The 13,024-nt window shown below is 34.7% G+C and overlaps 1 protein-coding gene across 1 annotated transcript; it reads right to left on the bottom strand.

The window, feature by feature from the left end:
• Positions 1-1,868: 1,868 nt before the first annotated feature.
• LOC132553587 (uncharacterized) lies at positions 1,869-8,457 on the bottom strand. The gene is made up of 4 exons (XM_060217842.1): positions 8,089-8,457; positions 6,427-6,522; positions 4,422-4,609; positions 1,869-3,425 (listed from the first exon to the last, which is right to left on the bottom strand). Exons 1-4 carry the CDS (start codon positions 8,453-8,455, stop codon positions 3,345-3,347), a joined length of 732 nt encoding a protein of 243 aa, XP_060073825.1. The 5' UTR covers positions 8,456-8,457; the 3' UTR covers positions 1,869-3,344.
• Positions 8,458-13,024: the final 4,567 nt, after the last annotated feature.

The raw sequence follows: 13,024 nt of genomic DNA, 5'->3' as shown, positions 1-13,024 counted from the left end.
TAATGGTGAACTAATGGTGAACTACTGCTCTGGTTTGAAGGCTAAATGCAGTTACATCAGCATTGTTTGTGTGAAACACTCCTTCATGTGTTTGATTCTATAGGAAGACTTATAGTAAAATAAATAAAGGATATCAATTTCACTAACTACAAAAGACTAATGGTTTAAAGCCTAAACAGTTGAATGAGTCATAGCAGAATTTTTTATATTATATGAGAATTCAGAAAATTTTCATATGGCAAATTTAACCTTTACAAATACAACAAATGTTGAATATGAATTTGTTTGAGAAAGGCAAGATGATTCTATGTGTTGGCTGTTGTGAAGCTGATGTTTTGAACAGGCAAGTGCAGGTAACTTCAATAAAAATAAAAGTCAGGTGTGACTAGAGATAGTTAATAATGCTAAGATTTATTTTTAAGGGAATATGTTCTGAAATCTAATTAACATACATTGAAATTTATTTACATGGACCATAGGAAATATTGTTTCGAAACAAATCTAATTACTCAGATTTCTTTGTTTCCAAATCAAAATTTCTTTCCATAATCTGCAGTTTTGATTTCCTGGACAAAATACGTATGGGTGTCCCCTGCCCATGTGGATTTCCCTCAGGTATTCTGGTTTCTCGTATGAAGAGTTGTTTTTAGATGATACATGTCACAGGGACTTGGCACGAATTCCAAACTTACGGTCCAAATATATGTCACAAGGGTTACTCCCAACAAGGGAAAATTGTGCATATCTTTATATATATATTATATTTTTTATTATATATATTCTAAGGGCTCTAAATCCTAGTAACACATACATTACCTTATATAGAAATATTTCATATCTCCATTGAGTGTTTGATGGACGAGACGGGAGAAGTATTGACTAAGTTATGACCTAGCAATGGTTATACGTTTCCTCGTCTAGTTGAAACGTCTTGCCGTCTCCCCATAGGTTGGGAATTAAGTCCCTGTTGTACATGAATTAACTTGCCTCAGTTTATATCTATAGATAGTCTTTGTTGTCTGATAACCCTTTAGTAGTTGGAATTTTACAGTATTGTCGCTTAGGATTATAAAACGTCATATATTTTACTTTAGCTAATGATATCAGCAAGACTTGCTTTATGCCTTAGAGGTCAAAGGTTAGTAAGGATGACTTTGTTATACACCAGTGATGTTATGTTTGTTGTCAGGTTAAATTATACTTACGGTCATCAGTCAAGTATGTCTCCTATCGCTATTTTATCATCGGTAGATATTCATATATATATATATATATATATTGATAATTTCGTCAAAAAAGTTTGTTCAGTAACATTAAAGAGAGACGATATTACACCATTCTATAGCAATAGTTATCTCTGAAATCAGTGACCATGTGTACCTATATCCCCGGCGATGTTACAGGTATCCCTGATCCTTAGATAAAGTACAGATGTAGGTCAGCTGCTTTTCCGTAATTGCATTGTCAGCTTCAAGGTCGATCGTGAAAACAAATATACTTTATAATTTTCTCTCGAAAGTGAAGCTTTGCTGTTTTCTCGTCTTATTGGCATCGCATCATATACGTCGATATTTTCAGATATCAGTGGAACATTACTGGATACGAGATACGTTGATGATGCGTTAATGATCCCAGTTAAATCGTGATGATACATCCAGTTATCTGTTCCAGTTATCCTGATCTAGATCACCGAGGGATCTAGGAGTATCAGCATTTTTATTGAACGTCCTATTTACGTGATTTCTATTATGGCAAATAAAAATTCATTCAATGTAGACATTTTTCCACTCTGACTTGCTATCAACATTGATTAAAATGATATTTATAGTTAAGTAAGCTTGATACAACATTACGATAATGAAACCCAATTATTTGCAACACTTTTATTCTGTATACTTTTGAAACAATGAATTCAATATATTTTCAGATATCAACACAGAATTCCACAATGTTGCTATGCCTTATAAAATATAACACATACATCTTTGGCAAGTTACAATACACTTTCTATATTAGTATTGCAGATTAAGAGCAGATAACAAGCTGTACGAACTGCAATATATTTCACTAGAGGGGTTTGATACACTGGCTTGTAATCTACACCGTAATCTTTATCAAATTGAATTCGATGAATACTTTCGTTTCAGAATAATTTTTGAATTCATCAGTGTTGCTGATCTTGGTAGTTATAAGTCAAACCTCTTTATCTCGAATTCGCCTGGACTGTGGGAAAACTTGGAGTTTTACAAATATTTCATTTAAGTAAGTTCGAATGTTTCGTGTGAAGTTTGGCCGGGACCGACGAATGTTTTCGAATTATACAGGGTATTCAAGTAAAAAGAGTTCGAGGTATTCGACAACATCACCTATACGTGTATAGACGTGTGTCACGTGAAGTGTAATATCCTTAATAGGCCATTTGTCACATACAGAAATTAACTATCAATATAAATTAAGATAAACATGAAAACGAGAATGCTTGTGACCATGACATGGAAATAAAATCCAGGCACAAATCAAATTAAAACAACTGTTTTGTTGCTTTCTAAAAAACATCAGTAAGTTTAGAAAATTGTGAGCTCACAAATAACTTCTCACATTTTCCTCTTATCTCGATATTACTTCAATGGTTACAAAATACTATCATCAATATAACATACATACATTAAGATAACATTTACGACTTACAAAGATTGTGCAAAAACACAAGTGAAGGACACTTTTAAATACAAACTTAAGAGATAAATACGGGAGAGCCAAATAGTAATCAATCTGCATCATACAGCTGTTTCGTCCTTCTAGGACACGTCCTTGATGCTAAGGGCCTGAATTTTGAAGTCTTGGAGGCGACTGAGGAAAATCCAAAGTGATCGAAACAAAAATCAAAATCTAGACGGGGAGGTGTCCTAGCCCAATAATTGAATAAATTTGTTATTTTCACTTTGTAACTTGAATTAAAAAATGATGAACACGAAAGAATATGTCAAATACTCACAGATAATCAATATATGACATCGTGCAATGAAAACTCCGCAAATTTGAACAAAGTTCAACAAGAGCTGATTTGATAACAAAACTAATTACGTATTCACAAATAAAATAGACTATTTAGTCATTAACAGCGATGCAATGAATTAATGTGTAATACATGTATAAATATCGTTATGTAGTGGAGGTTTAACCATTCGTTGTCTCTGACTAGATCATATCAGCAATCCCCATCAAACACATTCTAACCGTATCACCACCACACAAGATAGTGGTTAGTAACTAACAATGTTGTCGTCGGAAGTAAACAGATCTTTAGGTTAGTCCTGAGATAGCTCAATGGAAGGAGTGCTTCATTAAAGAACGAACAATGAATATCCACACAGAACACGCTTTTCGTCCTGGTTTGTAATATACGCTTTCGTCTCGTACCGTCCCTGTAGACAAATAAGTATGATGCAATATAACAATTCAATAATTAATTGCTTACTAAGAAATCCATATCCAATTTGCAATATATATTTGCAAAAAGCAGTAAGATATATCAAATTTCCTTACTTTCTGATTTTGAAATGTTTTTTAAATCTCATCTAAAAAAATGAAAATTTTCTAAGCAGGTGTGTATCGTAACGTAAGACATCTTTACTTTTTGCACTCTACAATAATGTTTCATGAACTGCTGATATAATTCCGAATTCCTGACATATCTTATTGAGAATTTTTTCTCTTAATCTAACAATGTCACTGATGTAAACAAACAAATAGATTTCAATTTATCTGTTAGTTTCCCACTTTCGGTACTTCGGGAACCAAATAAAAACATATTTGAGTGAAGGGTACCATAGTAATTGTATATTGTTGGAGTATATCTTCAGCCACATATATAGATAATCATGCAAAATACAGAGAATTTCTTGAAACAAGAACTGTCTGTGACATTTAGTAGAAATTGACTTCGAACTCTCCGTGACATTTAGTAGAAATTGACTTCGAACTCTCCGTGACATTTAGCAGAAACTGACTAAGAACTATCCGTGACATTTCACAGATTGACTTAAAAGTATTTGTGACATTTAGCAGAGATTGACTTAAAACTCTCCGTGACATTTAGCAGAAATTGACTTCGTGACATTTACTCTCCGTGACATTTAGTGACAGAAATTGACATTTAACAGAGATTAACTAGGAACTCTCCGTGACATTTAGCAGAGATTAACTAGGAACTCTCCGTGACATTTAACAGAGATTGACTAAGAACTATCCGTGACATTTAGCAGAGATTGACTAAGAACTCTCCGTGACATTTAACAGAGATTGACTAAGAACTATCCGTGACATTTAGCAGAGATTGACTAAGAACTATCCGTGACATTTAGCAGAGATTGACTAAGAACTATTTTAAACTTTTTGACTAAGAACTATTTTTAACCTACCTTTGGAAGATAGCCAGGAATCTTTTTGTCCTTGACCCATGACCATTGAGCGTTAGCTTTATATGGACAGAAGATGAGCCGGTCTGGTTGCTGGTCGTCAAGTGTGCACATATCCCAGTGATTATCATATAAGTCCTTGTTATTATACTTAACTTCCAAGACAAATTCTCCTCCCGTGTAGTCTTCCTCTACAATATACAGTGCAAGCATCCTTCAGTTTTCTTAATGCATTCATGTACACATTATCAAATCAAAAATTACTGTTACAAAACACTGTTCTAAAATGTTTTTTATCATTTTACTCCATGCTTAGATAATTTGGTGTAGGCGAATTTGCCAAGAGGCAAGTGGCTGGTTTTGTCTAACCAATGTTTCTGCTGAAATGAATGAGTTATGTACTTGCGAAGTATAGACATCTCCTGTTTTAGTATTATTCCTTCTCCGGTGTAACAAAATTAAATCGATTTTTGGAGTACGAAAATAAGTTAGGAGGTCAAATGCACGGCTTACGAAATTGTTACATTTTTAAATAAGCTTTCTGCTAAATCAGAGATTTTCTTCCGTGTCTTCTATCACGGGGACATTGAAGAGACCAAATCTGCTACCCCATCGCTTTGGAATAAATTGACTTTTTTTATTGTCAGCTGTTTATTTCTATGCTTTGTTTTAAACTCTAGGTGCCAACCCAGACATCCTTTTTTTCATGACCCTGACTGTTGCAATGACGTTAAACTCCACAATCAAACCGTTCATGTCAAGTATACCAGAAGCACAGCACTGCCTTCGTGTACAAATTTCATCGACAAAGCGCAGTTAGTTTTCTCGGTACTGTATAAAGGAACCTTGGACGAGTCGAATTGTTATTTGTTGTTTTGTTATAAAACATAACTGTTATAGTGTAACCGAGTGTAATAAGTGATTCGTGACATATAGCACGATATCATACACAATGTGTTAGGTGTTAGTGTGTCGTAGTATGTAACCCGATCCTTGTGTCGTAATATTTAACTTGTTTTGTACACGATGTATTAGGTGTTAGTGTGTCGTAGTATGTAACCCGATCCTTGTGTCGTGGATTAAAACTTGTTTTGCACACGATGTATTAGGTGTTAGTGTGTCGTAGTATGTAACCCGATCCTTGTGTCGTAATATTTAACTTGTTTTGTACACGATGCATTAGGTGTTAGTGTGTCGTAGTATGTAACCCGATCCTTGTGTCGTAATATTTAACTTGTTTTGTACACGATGCATTAGGTGTTAGTGTGTCGTAGTATGTAACCCTATCCTTGTGTCGTAATATTTAACTTGTTTTGTACACGATGCATTAGGTGTTAGTGTGTCGTAGTATGTAACCCTATCCTTGTGTCGTAATATTTAACTTGTTTTGTACACGATGTATTATGTGTCAGCATGTGATAGTACCTAACGTGTTATTATCATTAACGATTTGTTAGTCGTGTCATGGTAACCAAGACGTTCCTCTAAACATTTCTATTACGGTATACCTAATTATTATTTGGTTGTATCTATTCTATTTACGAGGGCTGATTCGTAAGGTGTGAGCTTCATATTTAAAGTTTTGAATTTTGACGGACATATTGCATTGCTTTTCAACATTATCCTCTTCATTATCTTTACACTTTAGCCAGCAATGTTTAAGGGCCTCAATGCCACTTCTAAAGAAGTCGTTTTCTTGACCGTTCAGAAAGGTTTGTTTCAATTTAGGAAACAGATGAAAGTCTAATGGAGCAAGATCAGGCAAATAAGGCGGATGCTCAATCATTTCAAAGCCCTAGTCGTTAATGGCAGCCATGGCAATGACAGACTTGTGGACAGGTGCATTGTCCTGGTGGAACAGCACATCTTTACTGAGTTTTCCGCGGCGCTTGAGTTTGATATTCTCTTTAAACTGCCTAAGAAGTGATGCATAATATGTGCCATTGATTGTTTGTCACAACGTATCAATCAGCTCTCGTATAAGGGTTTATAACAATGGTTTACTTACCAAATGTAAAGTTTAAGAAAGTTCTCGATTTTATCCCTCCTTTCTTTTTATCTGGCAGCATTATCGTCTTCCCGACCAGTACTCTGTCACCTACCTCTGAAATACAAAGAAATTGTCTGTCAACAGGAGTGACTTTAACATTTCTGTACATGTACACAATTTAACGGTATGAATGCCTTAGTCTTTAAGACTGGCATTAGGTGAATTTGCAGCTATACATTCATGCATACGTTTAAGGATGCATGACTGAATTTTAACACTGCATTGTATTTAAAAAAAAACTCACTTGATTGAATATTTCAAAATGCATTTTTGTTTTTATGATACATTTTACCACCCTTGTTTCTTTTAAACAATAAACATGAACTATTTGATTTACAGGACGGACGAGTTGGTGAGTCTTTTATATTGACGTGCATGTAGGGTATAAAATGTCAGTTGGACTGTACAAGGTATAGCTAGCATATTAAGCTGGTATTATATACAGCTTTGTATTTTGAAGTTGTAATGTTACGAATCTATTTTGGATATTTAGCTTTCTTATTAGTAATTTTAGATAATTCTAGGAACACCTACAATGCTAGTGGGAAAAGGGGAATATTCCAAATTTCATATTGTGATCAGAACTTTATAATTTACCACAATATTAAAAGTAAAAGCAGCTTGATATGTATTAGGAAAATAATCATTTGATCATGTGTTGGAGACTTTGTCCCGAGGTACTTATGCAACATAAGTATATAATAACACCATGTACTCGGGGAACAACATTCTGGCTATTATTCTGCTTAAGAAAGTTCAAGTAGGTGACCGACATTTATTTCCCATTCAACTGTGTATCTATCACACGATACACTTACATGATAGATATTCACGTTTATCATCACTTACTACCTACACATAAAGACATAGAGAGCTATAATCTATTTACATGCTCTATCCACGAAATGATAGCTCCTATAGCACATGAACATGTTTGTTAAAGTGATACTACAGTACTGTCTTAACGACATGTTGTGGGGGGTGGGGGGTCTAAACCATTCATGGTAGGACAAGACAGAAGGCCTGAGAACCTTCAGGTCATTCGATGTTTGTAGACTTGGTATTTGCTATTTGGATTTTTTTTCGTTATCCGCACGCAACCTTCAACTTTGGAAGTTGTAATTTTTATAATTACCGCGTTTTTTGTTATCATCACATGATGTTAAACACACAGTTGACAAAGAAATGTGATCGGTTTTTTATTAACGATATACACTTGGCTTGGTTTCACTTATCTCACAATATTTATCGGCTGTTAAACCTCACTGGATGAATATCGAACTATACCCTTTTTCAATATTATACCACTTTTCTAGTTCTGTCCAGAAGAATAGTGCAGCCACTGTCATTTAGACCTTATTTGATAATGTATGTATGTATGTGTGTTTGTATGTATGTATGTTTGTCTGTAAACCACGATATCATTGTCAAACAATTCCAATATATCAAATAATTAGACATATACAAGAAGGGGTTTTATATTTTGCCCCAGTCTCTTGGAATTGAGTTTGAATTAAGGTTATGTTAACGTGTCATGATTTTCTTTATTTTGTTTGCCTAAGTTCTTTTTATATTGTATTTATCATGATGTTGGATATTCAGTAGTATGTACACACTTACCACAGCCACTGTAGAGATCGCCTATAGACACATAATTGTTTGCCTTTATAAAATCATCCCATAATTTCTTCGACTCCACAAAGTCTGGATTATCTTCATCCTTGATCACTTCATCGTCACCCCCGTCTTCCTCCTCGCCAATATCTTTTGATTCGTCTCTTTTTGTGAGACGCAATTCCTTGTCATCGTTTGACGATTCAACACCTTGTCCCTGATTTCTGTTCCGATTCATTATGTCCTCGGGTGGTCCATGGTTAAAGTATGTAACATAGACGCTGATGATCATACAACAGAAGATGAAGAGGAGAGCGGCAGGGACACGCTTGGTGTACATGACGGCAGGGTTACAGATCCGTTTGATACCCATGGCGGAGACGAACACTATATATGCTAAACTTGACAGCTCGACTATAATACTAAATGATGTGACCTTGATCAGAATGTGACGTCACATATGATATCTCGTGCACTACATCATGGATAGTGAGTGAAGATAACATCTTCTATATGATTTAGCTCCCTAGCTTTCTTTATAGTTGCTTAACTTTGATGCAAATCAAATATCACCTATGACATGTTTGTCAGGAAGTTTTTTACCACATACATTTTAACACTCAAATTTAACCCAAAGATGTATTGTCTATTTGTTTCATGATTTTCGACATTTGTTTAATATTGTAGTAAAGTTATTTCTTTTGTGATTTAAGTTGCTACAACTTGCTGTACGTGTTCAACTGACAGTGATACAGAATCTATCGATAAACTTTATCAATGCTTTATTATCAGATACATCATGGCATTCCTTTCACAACATCAGTGATTGCATTGAGGGTGTGATCTTTTTAGGACTATCTTTGACGTTTTATAGCTTTTCCCTTTCATATGTCTGTGATCATTTGCTTATAACAACTTTATCAGGCTGTTTTTTGAAAATTCATCAACTTCTAAGTCCAAGGTCACTTTGACTTCTTGTAATATTCGCCATAACCAAACAGCAGGTCACCAGACTCCATGTCTACATGGAGAGGTCAAGGTTACATATATTATGCCCATTTGACCTTTTTTGTTGAGAAAATTTGTAGTAAAATACCCACAATTCAGCAATGAAACTTTGTTACCAAAGGTCACCAGATCCAAAGTTTGGATCCTAAAGATCAGATCAACTTTCGTTTCTATCAGCTGATATATATACATATGATCAATGAAGTAATAGCAACAGTACGGGCAAGCGAATTGTCAAATTTTTCAAGGCAACCTGCCCCTTTATCGAGACACACATATTACATAAATTACATCACATACATAGAACATAAAACATATACAAAGTTAAAAATCTAAATCGAGAGCGGTGGTGTCAATTTAGGTATCTCGATAATCCCTCGGCTGATGGACGCCTAAGACTCTTTATAACGGACAAAAAGCCATCCCAAGTAGTTGTATGTAAGATAGCGATTAAAATATCAACTGGTTTTTTACATTTATCTAGATATGTTTTGCACTCTAGGCGCTGAATATATATGTGTTCGCAACGTGAACGATTGCACGTCACACTCCGAGAAAAGTAGTCTACAGGTACATCTCGGCCAAATTATATACATATCGGCCTTGATAATTGCATAATTTCCATCTCGTCAACTACCTTTAACCTTAGGAAATTTTCTTAATTGTTGTTACCTGTAGCTTTTGGTCTACTTTATTGTTTATCTATCACTACGGATACAGACAAAAATAGCCGTTGACAAACGGTGTGCTGGGATTGTAACGAGTTACAATGTCGTGCTAGTATTTAGTAATATTAATGATCTTTATTTGATGAGAACGATTCTTTAGAAAGTGGCATCCGTTATAACTGGTTATGAGTTCATCATTTATAATCGGCTGACATCATCATCTCTTGAGGAATCCCATACTGGGTACATCAAGCTGAACTATGCTACCATGATATAACATAACACCAAGTAAGTCATCACAAAATGATCATAATGATTGTAAATCTTTTATTAACAATTCATGACAAACGTTAGCGAAATGTGTACAGTTAAAATCGATAGGTTCATAAGTAAGTGTAAACTAAGTTAATGATAACAGGTATCTGTATGTACATAACCTGTTGATCAGAGCCGTATTATCGGCACTGTTGGCCACTCCGTGTAACCGGAAGTACCATCCTTTATAACCAATGTGAACTGGTCATCCTTAATATGGCTTCTATAACATTGACTTATATGGTAAAACAATGAGTGTATAACCAAAAGGACGGGGGCATTTTTCCTGTAAATTCTAAATAGGAAAAACCAAATGATAAACAATCATTTATTATATCGCCCATTGTTGACGAGTTATTTCTATACTTGTTATCGTATTAATTTATACTACATGTACTGAACGTCCTATTTAAAGTGATGGTACTTCAGGAAACGCCTTCCTATGTATGCGAGGTATGTGCACTTGAGTATGTGTGTATGATCATGTAAACCTCCTTGTAATTGTGAGGGCCTGATGCTGACTTTGTGATGCTACCACACTGAAATATATATACTTTGATATATCTTGGCCATGGGACGGACGAAAGCTCCCTTCACAGGTACGGATACAGGACGTACATAGACAACTGTTTTCCATTCCATTTCAGTGTGTAAACAAAATTATTTGAAATTCTTTGTACTTAGTGAAGTTAAAAAAACAGTCTATACAATAAAAAGACCTTAGCACGGTTGCTGACGCCTTAAAACAAAAAACACGTTTTTTAAAGCTCTAGTCAAGCTGAGGAAATGTATGTAGTGTGTGTGTGTTTAATTGGTATGCAAATCTAACATTTAGCCTCCTTTTCTATCCGTAACAGATACTGAGATGCAGTGTGAACACGTACAAAAACAATCAAAAACAAAAATAAAAAGCAAGAAGTCGGATGTTGCACAAACTTGCCTCGCCGGCATTGGACAAGAGAACGACTCATTATCTAAAACCTGTCTGTTAATGAACAGTTCTTGTTTGCTTAATAAAATTGGGACCAGAAAAAATCTAAATATATATATATAAATAACATAAGGCGACTATATTGGCAAACCAATCTCAGGAAATATATGTTAATGATGTAAAGCAGTATTGTTATATTGTCGGGAGATGTTTACACACAGAAATTAAGACGAAACCCCGACTCCCAACATATTATACAGATATGATAATTATCGCGATAGATCATCTAGATTTGTCCTTTTGGCTTTTTGTACTGTCTTGGTGCCTTTTGTAGCTGTTCATTACCGTGGTGGTAAACAAACGGATCAATTCAAAATTATAATATACTTGTATTATGGTGTAAGAGAAAAGATCTACGAAAATCAACTCGTAAAGAAAATTAATAATTACACGCCCACACCAAGCAGCAAAATATTTTAGAATTATATACATGTATTTGTATAATGTACGTACAAAAAAAACTATTTTATCGTCCGTAGGACTTGGCTCCGATATTATTTCTGCAGTTTGATCGAAGTTCATGACGTAATTAGTCTAAAACATTACCCCTACGTTTGTGTTAATTCGATAAATCAAACATTGTGATGACATTTAAGTAAATGATTCTACGTAAACGGAAGCCGCTCCTTTCACATGAGTCGTAGAACAGCTTTTCATTAGCAATGTGGTAATCGTGTAGGATGGGTGTTAGAATAAGACTCAAGGTTTGGAGGTGACAATGCATTTCATACGAGTACAATAACACAAAAAACAGAGGCATTTTCGAAGAAATAACTGAGACAAATACAGAACTATAGTTCGAGTTTGGAGCATTATTCGTGTCAAAGCCAGATAACAGGACTACTAGTACGAAAATATAGAGAATCATTAACAAATATCAAAAGTGACTTAATGCAAGGTCAACGTGTACATTATTTACATTATATCTGCTTGTACACAGATGTAACTGTTTGATGCAGTTACTAAATATTGTTCAGCATGTTTACCTTATCGCTTTCATAACAGGTATTGTATAGAACCACTAGTTCTTACTAAACCTGTCCTTTGACTTACCGTGCATAATGTTGTCACTAGAGATATTGTATAGAACCACTAGTTCCTAATAAACATATCCTTTGACTTACCGTGCATAATGTTGTCACTAGAGATATTGTATAGAACCACTAGTTCCTAATAACCTTGTCCTTTGATTTACCGTACATAATGTTGTCACTAGAGACAAACATGTCCTTTGACTTACCGTACATAATGTTGTCACTAGAGATATTGTATAGAACCACTAGTTCCTAATAAACATATCCTTTGACTTACCGTACATAATGTTGTCACTAGAGATATTGTATAGAACCACTAGTTCCTAATAAATATATCCTTTGACTTACCGTACATAATGTTGTCTACGTTCTTGATCTGCATTCACGAAATCATGTATTCGCGAATATGTCTAAAGCGATAAATTTGCGAAATAAAGTATTCACGAAATCTATATGATTTACAGTATAAATCTAAGTAACATTACGATGAACCTGGTGTGCATGTCGTCCATCTTGGATATATAACACACAACAATGTTACAGAACGGTGTATGTTTCCTGTGCCTTCTGTACAATTGTAAAATAAAGAGTAGAACTCCAATATTTTCAAGGCCATAGAGTACAACAGATTCCAAGGTTTACCGTTTGATATAGGTGGAATGTGATTGAAACATACATGTTTAAATATAAGTGCGTTTTTGTCCTATATATTACCTACAGTGGTACAATAGCGCCAACGAAATTTCAGTACACTTTAACTTGCACTGCCAACTGCTATCTGACTTCCATAAAGCTATGCAAACAAAAACATTCAAGTGCCATTTTTTGTAATATTTTCTGCGTAGTAATCTGAGCAACAGAAATTAATCCCAGGAAGGAAAACTTTTGTCAACATTTTATAGACATAACAAGTATTTTGTATCGTT

This window comes from Ylistrum balloti, unplaced genomic scaffold, assembly GCF_031769215.1.
Source record: "Ylistrum balloti isolate Yb309-2 unplaced genomic scaffold, AGI_CSIRO_Ybal_v1 Utg370338, whole genome shotgun sequence".
NCBI lineage: Eukaryota > Metazoa > Mollusca > Bivalvia > Pectinida > Pectinidae > Ylistrum > Ylistrum balloti.
This window is presented reverse-complemented; position numbering and strand designations above follow the sequence as displayed.

Excerpts from the sequence above, each read along its gene's own strand:
- LOC132553587 (XM_060217842.1), bottom strand. The coding sequence starts at position 8,455 with ATGGGTATCAAACGGATCTGTAACCCTGCCGTCATGTACACCAAGCGT. Across the intron at positions 4,610-6,426 it reads TTTCTTAAACTTTACATTTG|AGGAAGACTACACGGGAGGA; the intron begins GTAAGTAAACCA and ends TGTATATTGTAG. Across the intron at positions 3,426-4,421 it reads TTCCTGGCTATCTTCCAAAG|GGACGGTACGAGACGAAAGC; the intron begins GTAGGTTAAAAA and ends ATTTGTCTACAG.